The sequence below is a fragment of the Daucus carota genome, chromosome 1 (genome assembly GCF_001625215.2).
Source record: "Daucus carota subsp. sativus chromosome 1, DH1 v3.0, whole genome shotgun sequence".
In the NCBI taxonomy this organism is placed as follows: domain Eukaryota; kingdom Viridiplantae; phylum Streptophyta; class Magnoliopsida; order Apiales; family Apiaceae; genus Daucus; species Daucus carota.
The window spans coordinates 32,814,096-32,832,548 of NC_030381.2; the positions used below are offsets into that span (position 1 = coordinate 32,814,096).

The window sequence follows — 18,453 nt, forward strand, 5'->3', positions numbered from 1 at the left end:
GAATGACAGAACCTGCACAGCTGATAAGAACATGTTAAAAAGGGCTAATTATCCAAATCCACACACCAGTAAAGTACTTACAATAATGCTTATAAAAAGATTCACTTCTAATTTTTGTTTAGTGACCCAAGTAATTCTTTTAGGCATATTATTTTGGGTTCTTCCTCAATTAAAATTTAATTATATTTATGTATTTTTGTTCCTTATGCAGCCGGAGATTACGTGTTTATGGAATCATTATCTGCACCTAGTTCTGTAGCTCGGGTAGAAAAATTACAAGCTGACAGACATGGTAACGTTGAATTTGAGCTAAGATGGTCCTACAAGCCCGAGCTAAGATGGTACTACAAGCCCGAGCATAGTCTTGGTAGAAGAAGATCATTTCATGGTGAAAAAGAGTTATTCATGTCTGACCACTTTGACACTCGGGATGCAACCATTATCACAGGAAAGTGCAATATATATTCAGTAGATCAATATGCCAGACTAAAACATGATGGTCCCAAAGATTTTTATAGTCATTTCCAATACCAACATGTTTATGGAATTATGACTCCTGTTCGTGTTAAAGTGTGAGTACTTTTTGTCCTCTTTCAAGATACATTAATTCGAAATTTTCATATTTAAAGGGATAATAAAACTCACACACGTCTTCAATTTTCCGGAATCCTGTCTATCATAGTGAAGTACATATATAAATATGATTCAATGACATGGTTCGTAATTTCTTCTGCATGAATTCCTAAATTAGGTTTTGCAAATGTGAATTGCCGTATAATCCCGATGAATTAACGCTACCATGTTCTACCTGCGATGATAGGTACGTCCCAGTTTCCATCTTTTAAAATTCTTGAATGTCGATATGTTTATATCAAATTATATTAACTGCTAGCACCTGATCATAATACTTTATATATGCTTGTAGGTTTCATCCTATGTTTATAGGAATGACTCTTGAGTAAATAAAAAAGCTAACTCATTATATTTGTGATGAGTGCTCTTATGATGATTGCTCAACATCTTCCGAGTATCCCCTGGTATGTTAAAAGCCTTATAATTTTTCCAGGAACTTAGACGTGCTATTTGAAAATCAATATATCCGTTTTTAATTCCATATTGATTTATGGTTAAAGGTCCTATAATATCATATATTAATGGTACAAATTAAGCTATATTGATATGTAGTTTGTTTGATTGATTGACTAGGCCATGATGGATGCCAATAAGAATGAGCTGCCTCTAGCAAAATAAGTTCATCAGCATCTTCCACATCAGTAAAAGGTCTGAAGAGAGCTTGTAGTGAACAAGACACTCTTGTGGAAGAGGAAGAAGAGGTACTTGGTGACCAGGCAGAAGGAATGGATGAAAATGAAGTGTGAAGAAACTAAGAAGGTCCAAGATAAAGGCTCAAACACAAAATTTTGAACCGGAAAATAAATAAATTTTATGGACAAAATTATGGGTTCCTATCCCCAACGTCAAAGAACAAAAGTTACCTGTACATCTCATTATATATAATTATCAACACCATCTTGTTATTATTTATCTTTAATTTATTTTTTGCATATTGTTTAATGATAAAATTGGCCTAGTTGCATGCACAATATTTCATTCAAATCAAATAAAATTGTAATCTACTTATCCCTAGTCACTAAATTTTCTAGTAATCTAGAAATGAATAATTGCTTGTTATAATTTAGCATCCAAAATAAATAACCGATTTATTTTCTTAACAAATACGACATTTAATTTAAAAATTATATAATTTAATTTTTCACCCATGTTAATTATGTTATAGCAATTTAGAACATCTATTAAGTGGGTGAAGATAGATGGTTAAGACTAAATGATAATTGTTAATTAACTTACAATCACATATGCAAGCTAATTTTAATGTAACTCAAAGTGCGGAACTAGCTCAATGTATATGAAATGAAAAAATATAAACAAAAATAATATAGAGCTATTTTCATTATATATTTCGTAGATGTACTAATTGTGTATTGTAGTCTTCTCGGAGAAACGGTGTGATGCAATCAAAATATTTTAACACAAGCTTTCACTAGAAAGCGGATAATAAAGGGCATCTTGGCCCATCATGACCCACTTGGCTAATATTCTCCTAACAGGTTGGTATCTTACTCGTTACCTTAAAATGATTCATTAAAAAAATTGATTCATTAAAAGGTTTTAGTAATAAATATATAATATCAATTTTGTACATATTTTACCTATAATTGTTACTTTAGTTTATATGTTGAATTTTTTTTCTATTATTTTAATGGTTTGATGACTTCATGAAGAAACTTTTATATAGATTCTAACCATATATATTCGTTTTAATTCCATCTACAAACTTTTATTACCAAATAAAGGGTTTATTATTCTTACAAAATATGAAATGTACTTGGTGATTTTATGTCATTATTTTTTATATTATATATTATATTAAAACATGAAAGATCATGTATTAGGTTAAAGTAGATGACCTATATACTAATAGACCAATTTATAACCATAATTGCATGTTTAAATCATACCATCTCTTTTTTACTTGACCTAAATGAAAAAAATTAATATTTGTTTAACAAAAAACTAACTGTAAATATGGATTTCATTGAAATTTTGAATATGAATAGTCTAAGCATATCACCAATGAGAAGACATAGAAGGAAATGAGACATTTAGAGTATAAAGAATTGTCTGAACGAATAGTCTTCTCAAGCCAAGTAGCGCTAGATACAAGGTGGACATGAAAAGGTCAGGGCAATGGCCCATAACCCGCCCATGTGTGAAATCTTAATCATTTACTGTAATAAAATGTTTTTTTAGAAAATTTGGCCAAAGCAATGGGCCTTAAGGCCTAGTGGGCTATTGATAATTGTTGAATATTAATCATTTATTTTAAAAAGGTGATTTTTTTAGAAAATTTCTATATTTTATTATCTTTTTTAGTAGATATGAATAGGCACAAGAATCTTTTATTCTAATATGTTATTTTTCCTTCTTTTTTCCATCTTACATGAAAAATTGAAATATAATATTCAAAAAATTATAAACACTTTTATAACCAAAAAGGAAAAAAGAGATTCCCTTCCTTATTTTAAAGTCTGATATTCTAAAAAAAAGCTCTCCAACCTTATATATGTATACACATAATTCACTAATTTGACAAGTCACAGCTATACCTCTCTCCGTCATATTATACAATTCAATATTACAAATATTCAACTAAACAGAATTTTATGGCAGCCACACCAAACAACAGACCGGTGGATTTCTATTTCATTCCAGGAACCAGAGAAGCTATCAGGGGTAAGTTTACAAGTGTGTGGGCATATAGTCTTTGTTAAATTGATGAATTGGGTTGTTTTTTTTAGACAAATATATTTAGTCACATATTGAATTATATGTAAGATATTGTGCTTTAGTTTTCTGGAATGACAGAACTTGCACAGCTGATAAGAACATGTTAAAAAGGGCTAATTATCCAACCACACACCAGTAAAGTACTTACAATAATGCTTATAAAATGATTCACTTCTAATTTTTTGTTTAGTGACCCAAGTAATTCTTTTAAGCATATTATTCTGTGTTCTTCCTCAATTAAAATTTAATTATATTTATGTATTTTTGTTCCTTATGCAGCCGGAGATTGCGTGTTTATGGAATCATTCTCTGCACCTAGTTCTGTAGCTCGGGTAGAAAAATTACAAGCTGACAGACATGGTAACGTTGAATTTGAGCTAAGATGGTGCTACAAGCCCGAGCATACTCTTGGTAGAAGGAGATCATTTCATGGTGTAAAAGAGTTATTCATGTCTGACCACTTTGACACTCGGGATGCAACCATTATCACAGGAAAGTGCAATATTTATTCAGTAGATCAATATGCGAGACTAAAACATGTTGGTCCGAAAGATTTTTATAGTCGTTTCGAATACCAACATGTTTATGGAATTATGACTCCTCTTCGGGTTAAAGTGTGAGTATTTTTTTTCCTCTTTCAAGATACATTAATTCGAAAATTCAAAAGGATAATAAAACTCACACACGTCTTCAATTTTCCGGAATCCTGTCTATTATAGTGAAGGATATATATAAATATGATTCAATGACATGGTTCATAATTTCTTCTCCATGAATTCCTAAATTAGGTTTTGCAAATGTGAGTTGCCGTATAATCCCGATGAATTAATGCTACCATGTTCTAACTGTGATGATATGTACGTCCCAGTTTCCATCTTTTAAAATCCTTGAATGTTAACTGCTAGCACCTGATAATACTTTATATATGCTTGTAGGTTTCATCCTATGTGTATAGGAATGACTCTTGAGCAAATAAAAAAGCTAACTCATTATATCTGTGCTGAGTGCTCTTATGATGATTGCTAATCATCTTCCGAGTATCCCCAGGTATGTTAAAAGCCTTATAATTTGTCCAGGAAGTTAGACGTGCTATTTGAAAATCAATATATCCTTTTTTAATTCCTTATTGATTTATGTTTAAAGGTCCTATATTATCAAGCATATAATGGTACAAATTAAGCTATATTCATATGTAGTTTGTTTGATTGATTTACTAGACCATGATGGATGCCAATAAGAATGTCACAGCTGCCTCTAGCAAAATAAGTTCATCAGCATCGTCCACATCAGTAAAAGGTCTGACGAGAGCTTGTAATGAACAAGACACTACTCTTGTGGAAGAGGAAGAAGAGCCACTTGGTGACCAAGCGGAAGGAATGGATGAAAATGAAGTATGAAGAAACAAAAAACAGGTCCAAGATAAAGGCATAAGTTTATGGAAAAAGTTATCGGTTCATATTCCCAACAATGTCAAAAGAACCGAGAGTTACTTGTTCATCTCATTATATATAATTATCATTATATATCTTCGATTTACTTTTTGTATATTGTTCATTAATGATAAAATTTTGTCTACGGCCTAGTTGCACAATAATTCCTTCAGATCAAATAAAGTTTTGTTTTTGTTATGATAAATTGTAATATTCTTATCCCTATTCCCTAGTTGAATTTTTTAGTCATCTGAAAATAAATAATTGTTTGTTATAATTTAGCATCCAAAATAAATAACCATTTTATATTTGTTAACAAATACAACATTTAATTTAGAATTTTATTTAATTTTTCACTCATGTTAATTATATTATAGCAATTGAGATCATCTACTTAAGTGAGTGAAGATAGATGCTCAAGACTAATTGATAATTGTCAATTAACTCATAATCACCTATGCAAGCTAATTTTAATGTAACTCCAATGTGGAACTTAACCTATATGAAATGGAAAAATATAAACAAATATTATATATAAAGCCATCTTCATAATATATTTCATAGATGTATTAAAGGTGATAGTTTTCCTTAGAAGGGTGTAATGCAATCAAAGTATTTTAACACAAGTTTTCACTAGAAAGCCCGATAAAGAGCATCTCGGCTAATGTTTCCCTAAGAGGGTGTATATATCTTTCTCATTACTACCATGATTCATCATAAGATTTTAGTAATAAATATATAATATAAATTTGGTACATATTTTACCTATGATTGTTATTTAAGTTTATATGTAGAATTTATTTTTTTTCTGTTATTTTGATTTTTTAACTTTATGAGAAAATTTTATATAGGTTTTAACCATATATATTCGTTTTTACTCCATCTACAAACTTTTAGTACCAAATAAAGGGTTTATTTTTCTTACAAAATATGATGTTTACTTGATGATTTTATGTCATTATTTTTTACAATATTCATTATGTTAAAACATCAAAGATCCTGTATTAGGTTAGAGTAGATGACCTAATACGTATCTATAGACAAATATATAACCATAATTGCATGTTTAAATCATACAATCTCTTTTTTATTTGAACTAAATGACAAATTTTATATTTTTTAAATAAAAACCAACTCGAAATCTGCGAGTTGCCGGGACAATGAAGCTTTGTCCTGGGCTGCTACCATGCAAATGCAAGACAAGAAAGTGACTATTGAAAGTGATTCACTACTTGTGGTCAGTGCTATTTGCAAGAGTGTAGTGTATATACTTGAGGTTGGTCACATTCTGGATGGGTGCAGAGCTTCGCTTGAGGCAACAAGAAATATTTCTCTCCGTTTTATTAGAAGGCAAGCTAACAAGGCAGCCATTTAATGGCTCGTGTGCCTTGTTCTCTGTATTGCTCCAATGTCTTTGTGTCTCCTCCTGTTTCTATGTTGGAGACTATTGCTGCGTTGATACGATTATTGCTGCGTTGGCCACACTGGTGGGCCCCAAGAGCTGTCCATTACATTTGCTTTTGTGTTGCAAGGCTACTGTTATATTAGTTAATTAATTAAATAATAATTCATTAATTAATCAATTTAAATATTAATTAATTATTTTATTCGCTGCAACTTACAAGCCCTAGCATACTCCTGGAAAAGGTAATCTTTCATGGTGAAAAAGAGTTGTCCATGCATGTCTGATCACTATGACACTAGAGCTGCAAGCATTATCACAGGTTTATTCCCTAGATCAATATGCAAGATTAAAACATGCTGATCCTAAAGATTTGTATAGTCATTTTGAATACCAACATGTTTCTAGAACTATGGCTCCTCTTATTGTCAGAGTGTGAGTATTTTTTTCCTCTTTCGGAATACATTAATTGGAAATTTAAAAGGATAATAAAACTCACAAAGTCTTCAATTTTTCTGATAATGTAGGCATCCTCTATATTATAGTGAAGGGTATATATATATATATATATATTATTCAATGAGATGGTTTATTATTTCTTCTGCATTTATTCCTGAACTAGGTTTTGCAAGTGTGAATTGCCCAATAATCCCGGTAAATTAATATTGCTACCATGTTCTAACTGTAATGATAGGTATGTCCCACTTTTCATCTTTTGAAATTCTTGTTTTTGTCAATATGTTTATATTAACTTATGTACATCCTATGTGTATATATAGGAATGACTCCTGAGCAAATATTACTCGGCACCATCGATATTAGCAAAATGTCCGAAGATCGAGAGCTAGTGATGTTCCACAAGACCAATCCCTATAAGAAGGAATGTAAAAGGTTTTGCCGCTTTAAGAGTCGACCTCCAAAATTAGGGTTCTAGCCGTCACTTCTCTGCTCTTCAACTTTCATCCTCTTTACTATTATTCATCTTCGCTCTAACTCTTTTCGGATGAGTTCTCGTCGGGTACCTTGTCATCAAGGTTGTGCCCATCTTTTTGAGATGTTTGTGTTTGTTTTGATGTTTTTCTGCGTTTTGTTATGGGTTTCGGTAACGTTTCTAAGGACTTACATGGTATTTTAGGTGATCTGTAAGGCTTTGATCAAATACGGCACGGTGGTGAATATAGCAAGAGCTCACCTTTCACGACATAAAATTGTTCATGTTTTGGGGTCATTTGTTGATCATCAGTTGATGTAACTGATAATTCTGAACATTGGGCTACAGATGCTGCTGCTTAGGTGATGGTCAATTGCGATGCTACTATGATCAGAACTGATGTAGGCTGGATTGCTCGAGATTTGATTGTAATACTTTTTAGATTTAAGAATTTAAATATTCTATGTGTTAAACAATCTGAAAACAAAGCAACTATAAGTTTAGCTCATTTTTTCTTTCTTAATCAGGTTGTAATTGACAGTTCAGGGGTTTGTCTCGGCTGGGTTTCAGTTATTTATTAAATTATTCGCTTTTTATCAAAAAAAAAAAAAGAAGGAGTGTAAAGAAATGTTGTAATGAGCAAGACCCTCTTGGTGAAGAGGAAGAAGAGGCACTAGGTGACCAAGAAGGAATGGACGAGAATGAAGTATGAAGGGATGGAAAAAAGTATGAGATAAAGGCTTAAGCAACAAATTCTTGAACAGCCAGCGAATAAATAAATATTATGGGCAAAATTAGGAGCTTATACCCCCAAAGACCTTAAAGAAGCAAGAGTTACATATTCATCTCATTATATATAATTATGAACACTATTTTGTTATGATACATCTTCAAATTACTTTTTGTATTATTTTGAATGATCAAATTACTTTTTGCCATTAGTTGCACAACAATTCATCCAAATCAAATACATTTTGGTAGTGGTTATCAGTAAAGTTATAAAATACTTATCTCAAGTCACTGAATATTCTAGTCAATAGTCATCTAGAAATAAATAATTATGTGTTCTAATTTAGACTGCAAAATCAATAACCATTTTACTTTTCTTAACAAACACGACAACTAATTTAAAATATTATTTAATTTCTCATTCATGTTAATTATGTTATAGCAATTGAGATCATCTGTGTAAGTGAGTGAATTAAGTTAGATGGCTAAGACTAACGGGTATTTGTCAATTATAACTTATAATCACATGTGTAAGCTAATTCATGGCAAAAAAAAATGTGCAAGCTAGTTTTGATGTAATTCAAAGTCAAAACCCAAACTATATGACATGGAAAAATATAAACAAAAATAATATAAAGCAAATTTCATGATATATTTCACAGAGGTATTAAATGTGTACGGTCTTCCTTCAATCAAAGGGTGTCTAATGACATCGAATCATTTGGCAACTGCCCAGATCCTCCAACTCCAACTACACTTAATTTCTTTTGGCTTTTTATACAGTCAACATACGAACAGAAAAGCTCCCCGATATTATTACCTAATGCCAATGCATTGGTCCCAATCATTATCTTATACACTTTATCAAAGAAGTGTCTGTGATAACTTTTAACAACCACCTTTGAATTTCGTATCTTTTGATAATCAGAAGACATCACATACTTATTCAGACTTTGTACACTCATAAATCCATCAATGTGAATAGGGTGGAACAGCCCTTGGGACAAAATTTGTTTAATTAATTTTCATAAATTACCTCTCCATCCAGGATCACTTGAGTGTGGATGCAAGACATCTAAAATGTACAATAAAAGCTCCAGAAGATTCTCTAGGTGTTACAATTCACTGAAAAACTACTGAAATCTTCCATTAAGAACAAGAATCAACTGTTTACAGAATATCAGCCATGAACAATCTCTCATGTACACTGTGTATAAAGCTAGGATATGACTACATACTGTAAACTGAACTATAGCTATTCTTCCTCTATTTCTTACTGACTAGAAATGAATAACAGTGCAGATGTATTTATAGACAATGTAGCATAGAAAACTAAGTCGTGCAAGTAGTGCTACTAGCTAACTGTATGATAACGACTTGTAACAAACTGTTGCTGACGTGTGCATGCTAGCTGTCACTCTCTTCATGCTCTTGCTGGTCATGTATCTTAACATCCCCCCTCAAACTAGAGTGGCATTCTGCCATTCCTAGTTTGGTCAGTAATTCTTGAAAATGTGCTGAGGGCAAAATCTTTGTAAAAATATCAGCAAGCTGAGCATTAGTGGGCAAGTAGGCTAGCTGAATGAGTCCTTCAAGTACCTTGTCTCTTGTGAAATGCACATCAATTTCTATGTGTTTGGTACGCTCGTGCTGTACTGGATTCTTTGCAATATGAATTGTGCTTTGATTATCACAATGAAGTGTCACTGGATGCAATTTGTCCAAACCAATTTCCTCAAGTAATCTAACCAGCCAGGTAATTTCAGATGCTGCTGCAGACATTGCTCTATACTCTGCTTCTGCAGAACTTTTAGAGACAATTCCTTGTTTCTTCGATTTCCAACTAATTGGAGATTTGCCTAACAGCATAATGTAGCCTGAAACAGACCTCCTTGTATCCTGACATGCTCCCCAGTCTGAATCTGTAAATGCCTGTAATGTTAATTTGTCTTCTGCATTGAGAATAATCCCTTGTCCAGCTGTAGAAGCTACATAATTGAGAGTATGTAGTAAAGCCTGATAGTGTGAAACTTTTGGACTTTGAAGGAATTGACTAAGGTGCTGCACAGTGTATGATAAATCTGGTCTTGTATGAGTTAGAAAATTAAGTTTTCCCACAAGTGATCTGTAGATAGTTGGATCAGAGAACACTTCACCTTCTTCTGCTGTCAACTTCAGATTAATGGGAAGTGGTGTGACCACTGACTTGTGACTTCCAATCTCTATCTTGGCTTCTTTCAACAACTCCTTTGTAAACTTTTTCTGTGACATTGATATTCCAGAATCTAAATAGCCTATTTCTATTCCCAGAAAGAAACTGAGTTGGCCTAAATCTTTGATGCTGAAAGTAGCATGAAGATGATCCTTGATAAGCTGGATTTCTGTCTCATCATCACCAGTCAAAATAATATCATCCACATAAACTGCAATTATAGTTGTATGTGAGCTATTCCTCTTAATGAAGAGTGAATAGTCATTTTTGGACTGTGTGTACCCCCTTAATTGCAGTTCTGCTTGTAACTTAGCATTCCACTGTCTTGAGGCTTGCTTTAACCCATACAGAGATTTGACAAGCTGACAAACAAAATTATGAGGATTGTCATACCCTTCTGGAGCCATCATATACACCTCTTCAAACAAATCACCATGTAAGAAAGCATTGTTGATATCTAGTTGGTGAAGTTTCCAATGTTTGTGAGCAGCCAAAGCTAGTAAACATCTTACTGTAGTCATCTTTATGACAGGTGAAAAAGTCTCTTGATAATCAACTCCCCATTGTTGATTGTAACCCTTAGCTACTAGCCTAGCTTTGAATCTTTCCACAGAACCATCTGCCTTGAGTTTGATTTTAAAAACCCATCTGCAGCCTATTGCTTTCTTCCCTTTAGGCAGTGGAACAAGATCCCAAGTATGATTGTCTTGCAAAGCTTTTAATTCCTTCTGCATAGCTTCAACCCATCTAACATCCTTACAAGCTTCTGCATAATTTTTGGGCTCTATTAAGGACTCAGTATGTGCCAAGAAGGCATGATGAGTTGGAGACAAATAGGAAGAAGAGATCAGATTGCACCAATGCTCATTTTCTCTAAAATTTAGCTGACTGTGACTACATATGTAATCTTGCAAGAATGATGGAGCCTTTGAAGTTCTTGTACTTTTCCTAGTAGATGGACCAGGTTCATAAGAAGTAGAAGAAGGACCTGAACTTTCAGAAGAGCTAGAAGCATCTGTAGAATAAGGATGATCTTCTGCAAAATCAGTGTGGCCATCTGTAGTATTCTGATAAAATACCTCAGGTATATCATAAAAATCAAATACAGTCTGCTCAGTTGTTATAGGAAGAAAAAATTTAAACTGTGGTCCTTGACTCTCTGACTGTAAATGATAAGGAAAGTGTTGCTCATGAAAAGTAACATCTCTGGACACACTAATTTGTAAACTTTTTAAATCTAAAACTTTATATCCCTTTTGTCCTGCAGGGTAGCCAATAAAGATATGAGGATTGGCTCTGGCATCAAATTTGGATTTGTGTGGATCATGATTTGACACAAAACACAAACATCCAAATACCTTCATAGTAGATAAATCTGGTGATTCCTGAAAAAATTGTTCATAAGGACTGATGTTGTTCAATACTGTGAGAGGCATCCTATTAATAATATGTGTAGCAGCTAACACACACTCTCCCCAGAATTGAATAGGAACTTTAGATTGAAAAAATAGAGCTCTTGCTGTATCCAATAAGTGTCTATGCTTCCTTTCAACCACTCCATTCTGCTGTGGGGTGTAAACACAGGATTTTTGATGCTCAAACCCTTTGAGCAAAAAATATTCTTGCATTGCTCCTCCACAGAATTCTTGTCCATTATCTGTTCTGATAGTCTGAATATGTGCAGTATATTTATTCTCAACATGAGCCACAAAAGCTTTAAAAATATTCACTACTTCAGACTTAAACTGCATAAGAAAAACCCAAGTCATTCTTGTAAAATCATCCACAATGGTAAGAAAAAATCTGCAATTATTATGAGTAGGTTCCTTGTAAGGTCCCCATATATCCATATGAAGCAAAGAGAACACTTTTGTAGTCTTAACAGAACTGTGAGTAAAAGACTTCCTAGCTTGCTTTGCAACTGGACAAACTTGGCAGATATTATCTAGAGTACATGGCTTATTGAAAACACTCTTCACATGATGAAGCATAGAAACTGGAATATGCCCTAATCTTAGATGCCACAGCTTAATTTTGTTCTGATCATCTTGTGCTTTTGTAGTTGCCACCATACAATCTGCTGACTTCTCCTTTAAATGTTCAGAAACTGCCAGATAATAAAGACCTCCTTTCATTTCACCAAGAAGCTGTGGACTCATTGATTTGCTCTGAAGAAAACATTGATTATCAGTAAAAGAAACTGTGCAATGTAAGTCCTTACAGATTTTTGGTATTGATACCAAATTAAACTTGAAATCTGGAACATAAAGAACATCTTTCAAAACCAAATTATCATGAATTTGTACATCTCCCATCTGTGTTACCAAGACTTGTTTCCCATTTGGAATTGTGATATAATTGGCAGGGCCAATGACATCTGTGCAATGTCTAAAGAGGGAAATTTCAGAGCACATGTGATCTGTTGCCCCACTATCTACAATCCAAGAATGTGTCATAGATGCAAGACAAAATTTACCTGCTACATTTGCAGCCTTTGGACCATCCATCAAGAAATTTTCCTTTCCTAACAATTTCAACAACTGGGAATACTGAGTTGCTGTGAACCCTTCATCTTTCTGTCCAGAATTCTCAATAAAATCAGAGGTATCACCAGGAATCAAATTAGCATTGGCAGCCATCCTTTTGTCTTTGTCTGTCTTGAAGTGTGGTGGATAGCCATGTATCTTGTAACACCTTTGAATAGTATGACCTGGAGTCTTACAATGATCACAGAAATATTGATTGAACTTTCCTTTTGATTCATTATTGCCAGTGGAACCAAAACCTTGCTTAAAATTGTTTCTAAATCTGTTGGCAGCAAATGCCATTATCTCATCAGTAGACTGTGAACTAGGCTGATAAAGCTTCTTGTGACTTTCCTCTTGAAGTAACAAACGATAAACATGTGATATAGATGGTAGAGGATTCATCACCAAAATATTGCCTCTGATTATCTCAAAACCTTCATTTAATTTCATAAGAAAATCAACAAGTCTTCTGTCCTCTTGAGATTTGATCAATTTCTGGATCACATCATTTGTGCAGTGTGTGCAATCAGACATAGGTAGAGGATCTATAGCATCCAACTGATCCCAAACCATCTTAGTTTTCGTATAATAGGCAGAAACAGAATCTTGACCTTGTTTGAGATTATACATCTCCTGTTGAACAGCATACAACATTGTGCCAGAAGATTGGCCATATCTTTCCTCTAAATTCAACCAAATTTCTCTTGCAGTCTTGAAATACAAGACACTTCGAGCAATAGTTTGATCAAGAACACCCAACAACCAAGAAATCATCATGCTATTACATCTATCCCAAGCTTTACAAGTAACAACATCATCCAACTGTGGTTTCTCAATAGAACCATCCACAAAACCAATTTTGTTTTTCGCAGATAAACTAATCAAAATAGAACGTTTCCAATCACTGTAACCAGATCCATCAAATTGAATAGAAACTATTTTCATTCCAGGATTATCAGAAGGATGTATATAATATGGAGAACTAGGGTTTTGAGAAGGATCAGCAATCAAATTGGTAGCCATTGTATATCAGAAAACAGAACTGATATAGATTTGTAAGAAGAAAGTAATTCAGAACAAAATCTTGATTTCCAGAAAGAACACAATATCTCGATCGATTTCACAACACAAGAAATCACAAGAATCAATAAGAACAAATGTCAAGAACAGAGTCAAGCAAATCGATGTAAAACTTCAAGAAATCGATCAAATGCGTTCAAGAAAATGCGATCAAAACAAGCAAGAAACTACAGCAATGAAGTATCAAGAAATACCTTGAAACTTTAGATGACAACAATCAATGGAAGATCGGATCGATTCTCATCCATACGCTCTGATACCATGTTACAATTCACTGAAAAACTACTGAAATCTTCCATTAAGAACAAGAATCAACTGTTTACAGAATATCAGCCATGAACAATCTCTCATGTACACTGTGTATAAAGCTAGGATATGACTACATACTGTAAACTGAACTATAGCTATTCTTCCTCTATTTCTTACTGACTAGAAATGAATAACAGTGCAGATGTATTTATAGACAATGTAGCATAGAAAACTAAGTCGTGCAAGTAGTGCTACTAGCTAACTGTATGATAACGACTTGTAACAAACTGTTGCTGACGTGTGCATGCTAGTTGTCACTCTCTTCATGCTCTTGCTGGTCATGTATCTTAACACTAGGATCTTGTTAGAACCCTCCTTTCTAGTTTGATGAAGCTTCAAATAATTGGTATATGGCTCGATCACTACACATGAGAAGTGCAAGACAAAAACACCAATCTGACAATCATCCCGTTTGTCTTGTAGAATTTCCTGAATCAGAGTGAGGACCGACTTACCGTCGAAACCCATAAATTCATATCTTTATTTGCAATCCCTCCATGGGACACGAAAACACAAGAAATGCAATCAAGTACAATATTGTAGAAATCCAATACATGATTTTGAAACGTAACAGAGAGCCGAGATGCAATGCACTGAATACCCTGTAATAAGTCCTTTTTGAAGCTCAGGGAAACGTTATGCTTTATAGACCGTCCAAACAAAACCTGAAGATTGTAGAGAACCATTCCCTCTAAAACCTTAAGGTGTTACAGGAGGCCCCTTTATGGATCTTATACTTATATTTCAACACTCTCCCTCACTCGAAATCCCATTATTTGGTTTGAAGAGTGGATAACGGGCTCGAACCCGAGACCTCCCGTAAACCTGGCTCCGATACCATGTAGAAAACCATTCCATCTAAAACCTTAAGGTGTTAGAGGAGGCCCCTTTATGGATCTTATACTTATATTTTAACAAAGATTTCCCAGCATCTATCATCCAAACACAAGTGCTCCGTAAACAGCAACAACTGAATCCAATTGTTTACAAAAAATACTAGTCGTGAAATCCCGACACTCTGTTTGTTACTTTCGGCTTCACTAACCCTGTACTCGATATAATTATATGCAACTTCAATCTTCCTGCATGCAGGAATTTTGGTTATAGTTGAAATTAAAATATTAGTAACTTTATAAATCAACCAACCACATAGAAAGTTAAGTTCGTAAGCAAATACTACTCACCTTTGAGCATCTATGTCTTTCTTCTGAAGAGAAAAAACAACCAGTAAATTACTCTAAAGAGACTCAAACAACTCTTCTTCACATAATTCATCATTAGATAATTTAACACGACATTTTTTCTATATAACAAAACTAGTTCATAGTCCAGTACCATCATTTTTAATACTCTGTTTTATCTTGTGATCTATATTTCAAATTATAATTTTTCAATATGATTAATTTTGATAAAATATAATAGTTTTGATAGTTTTGAATCATATGCAAGTATAATAAATTATCGATGTAACTCTAATCTTTGAACTTTTATAATACTATAGATAATAAAATATATAATATTTTTAATATTGCACTCTAATGGTTACTAACTTTTTTTACATGTGTAAAGGAGTTTGTTTTTTATATAAAATGTATAAAATAACTGAGTATCTTTCATTTTAGCCCGGCCAAAAAATGTCGGTAGTAGCCGAGCACGAGTCCTAATTATAATAAGTCTGAAATTTTGGTTCCGATGGATATTAATACCAATAGTCTAACTAAATAATATTTTTTTTATTTTGATAAATATTGTAGGATGTTTATAATTATTCTTATTACAATAACCTTCAATTATTGATTAGTCACATAATTACAAATAGACATAAGGGACTTAAATGAATCAAACTACATGGCCATCGTGGTGTTTGTTTACTTAGATTATACTCCGTCCATTCCTTTTTAAGTGTCGTTTTTTGACCGGGTTTGACGTTTGAATTCCAAATTAAATGTCACATTTATATTTTCAAGACAATTACTTATGTTCTCAATACAATTCATTTTACCACAATACCCTTACCTTTGAAACTTTCATTAAAATTTATTCATGGTAGTTTGATGGACAAAATTGGAAAATAAAACTTACATTAATGATAGTATAACCTAATAATTGCACATCTTAATAGTTGTGCCAAGTCAAAAAATGACACTTAAAATGGAATGGAGGGAGTATTTAACGGTTTTTCTATGGTGTGCTGGGCACACATTAAGCACAAAATTTGATAAATTCCTTTTGTTTTGATTGATTTATACTCTTGAATAATGGTGGATCCCCTTGAATTTATAACAACCACACCAATCAAAAGCATCCAAATTTATTGATTTTAGTGCTTAGCATGTGCCCACGGGCAGCAAACCCTCCATTTAATTATGTTGTATACATAAGATCTTACTCCAATACAAATCAAATTAGTCTAAAAACTAAAAATTACTAGGCACACTACCAATTTTACTATACTCACTCCATAATTGTTAATTGCACTCCACTGCATAACTTCATATTTTTTATTTTCTAAAATTTCTGGGGGGGCCACTGCTGACGTGGCAGGATTACTGATGTTGCACGTGTCATGTCAACATTTTGCTGACATGGCAGCGACGTCATGTTGACGTGGCAGCTAACGTAGCAATATGGGTAGCCGCCAGTACTGACGTGACATCAGTGATATCATATAAAATTCTACTATCCATATCCTTCTTTATACGGCTTACTGTTTTAAATCCTAAGAGTAAAATAAGGCTCTCCCAGTACTTGAAAACTTGGGTTAATTTAAAATTGACAGAAATATATATGGCCTGATCGGATTCGGCATATACACCATGCTTGATTTACTGAAAATATATATATCATGGTCACAGTTTTCAACTATGATTTGTTGGTCGTTTAACAAGCATAGAGCAAAAGGCGCTATGTATTAAGCAGCAGGCCGATCTAAAGGAATATAAAACATAAAAGTTCACAAAGTATTAACATTATCATCATGAAAACAGACATCATCATCCAGTGTCCACAAAGAAACTTTTCCTCTATATGATTGACAATATGCAACAGAGTTTCGAAATTTCATTAAAGTTCTAAGATGAGCCTCAATAGATTGAGAGACAGGAAGCTGAAACTTAGAAGTAAGTAGCTCAATGGTTAGGCCAAAACACATCATCCCATCTTTTGCAACCCCAATGAGATATCCATGTAAACACAAATCGAAAGATGACCGCACATGCCATTGATATGAGGAGTCATTCAAGTCAAGATTGCGCCATAGATTCAGATTCTCCCTTATAGAATAAACTGCAACTCTGATTTTCCTGATACATACGACCTTAAAAACAACATCAATTGAGTCGTAACCGAAGCCGAAAGTGCATAAACGTATTATGGACAAAAATAACTATTGTTGTAGTAGTTTTCTAAGTGAAAGAATAGCATATGATAACTAGTCTTGGAATAGTTTTTTGAGTAAAGTAGTGTATTAGATTTGAGAAAAAACATAACAGTACTAGTATTGTAAATAATGTTAACAATAAAAGAAATGTTGTGAAACGGTAAAGAATTACATAGTGTGAACATTTAATTTTTGTTTTCTGTGTTTTCAATCATACTACCAGAGTTATATGACTACTTATTTTCAAGTTATATGCTCCTGCCACAACCGATGTATGATATGTCTCCCCTCAAACTCATACTAGAAATCCATTTGGTTATTTAACTCCCCAAAATCCAAACTGAACTCGTCCTTAAGCCCATCTTGGAATGGCTTATCTACCTCTTAGTAGACTTATTTTGGAACCCATATAAAATTGTTATGGATTGCTATTAACCATAATGCTGATACCACCTGATCCTGTTAAGCGTCCTTAGCTACACAATAGTATGATATTATATACTTTGTGTCGAACCCTATGTGTCGAATCCTACATATATGTTTTTAAGCCCACCCTGAAAAATCTCATACTAATAGAATTATATGACTACTTATATTGAAGTTATCTGTCCTTCCCATGTGTCTACCTCTTTTGAGGCTTATTCTTGAGCTCGCATGAAATTGTGATATTTGATATCACTCTTAATCGAGTCTCAACTTCACAATAATATGATATTATCAATTTTGGAAAGATTCTGGCCCGCACAAATTTTTTTAGATAATATGATTGAATGATCTCATACCAATAGTATTATTTTGCTACTTATATTTTAAACCATACTTCTCGCCCACAATTATTTTGGGACAATTTCTAACATCTTTTCCGGATCAAATTCCCTTAAACGAGGATCACTAAATTTCCCACCAAAACCGGCCCAATCTTAAATATTTGTAAATATTTATATATATATATATATATATATACACACACACACACACTTTGATGTTAAATTTTTATTAATGATGTGATATGGTTTTGAAAAATCCTCCTAAATGTTTAGTATTATGTGATAACCGACAACTTAACAACAGACATTACGTATTA

The 18,453-nt window shown here is 33.2% G+C and overlaps 1 protein-coding gene across 1 annotated transcript; it reads left to right on the plus strand.

Annotated features, from left to right (window-relative positions):
* The first annotated feature begins 228 nt into the window (after nt 1–228).
* On the plus strand, nt 229–962 carry LOC135149927 (chromatin remodeling protein EBS-like). The gene is made up of 3 exons (XM_064086092.1): nt 229–572; nt 752–820; nt 926–962. Exons 1-3 carry the CDS (start codon nt 229–231, stop codon nt 960–962), a joined length of 450 nt encoding a protein of 149 aa, XP_063942162.1.
* Nucleotides 963–18,453: the final 17,491 nt, after the last annotated feature.

Excerpts from the sequence above, each read along its gene's own strand:
- LOC135149927 (XM_064086092.1), top strand. The coding sequence starts at position 229 with ATGGAATCATTATCTGCACCTAGTTCTGTAGCTCGGGTAGAAAAATTA. Across the intron at positions 573-751 it reads ACTCCTGTTCGTGTTAAAGT|GTTTTGCAAATGTGAATTGC; the intron begins GTGAGTACTTTT and ends TTCCTAAATTAG. Across the intron at positions 821-925 it reads TGTTCTACCTGCGATGATAG|GTTTCATCCTATGTTTATAG; the intron begins GTACGTCCCAGT and ends ATATGCTTGTAG.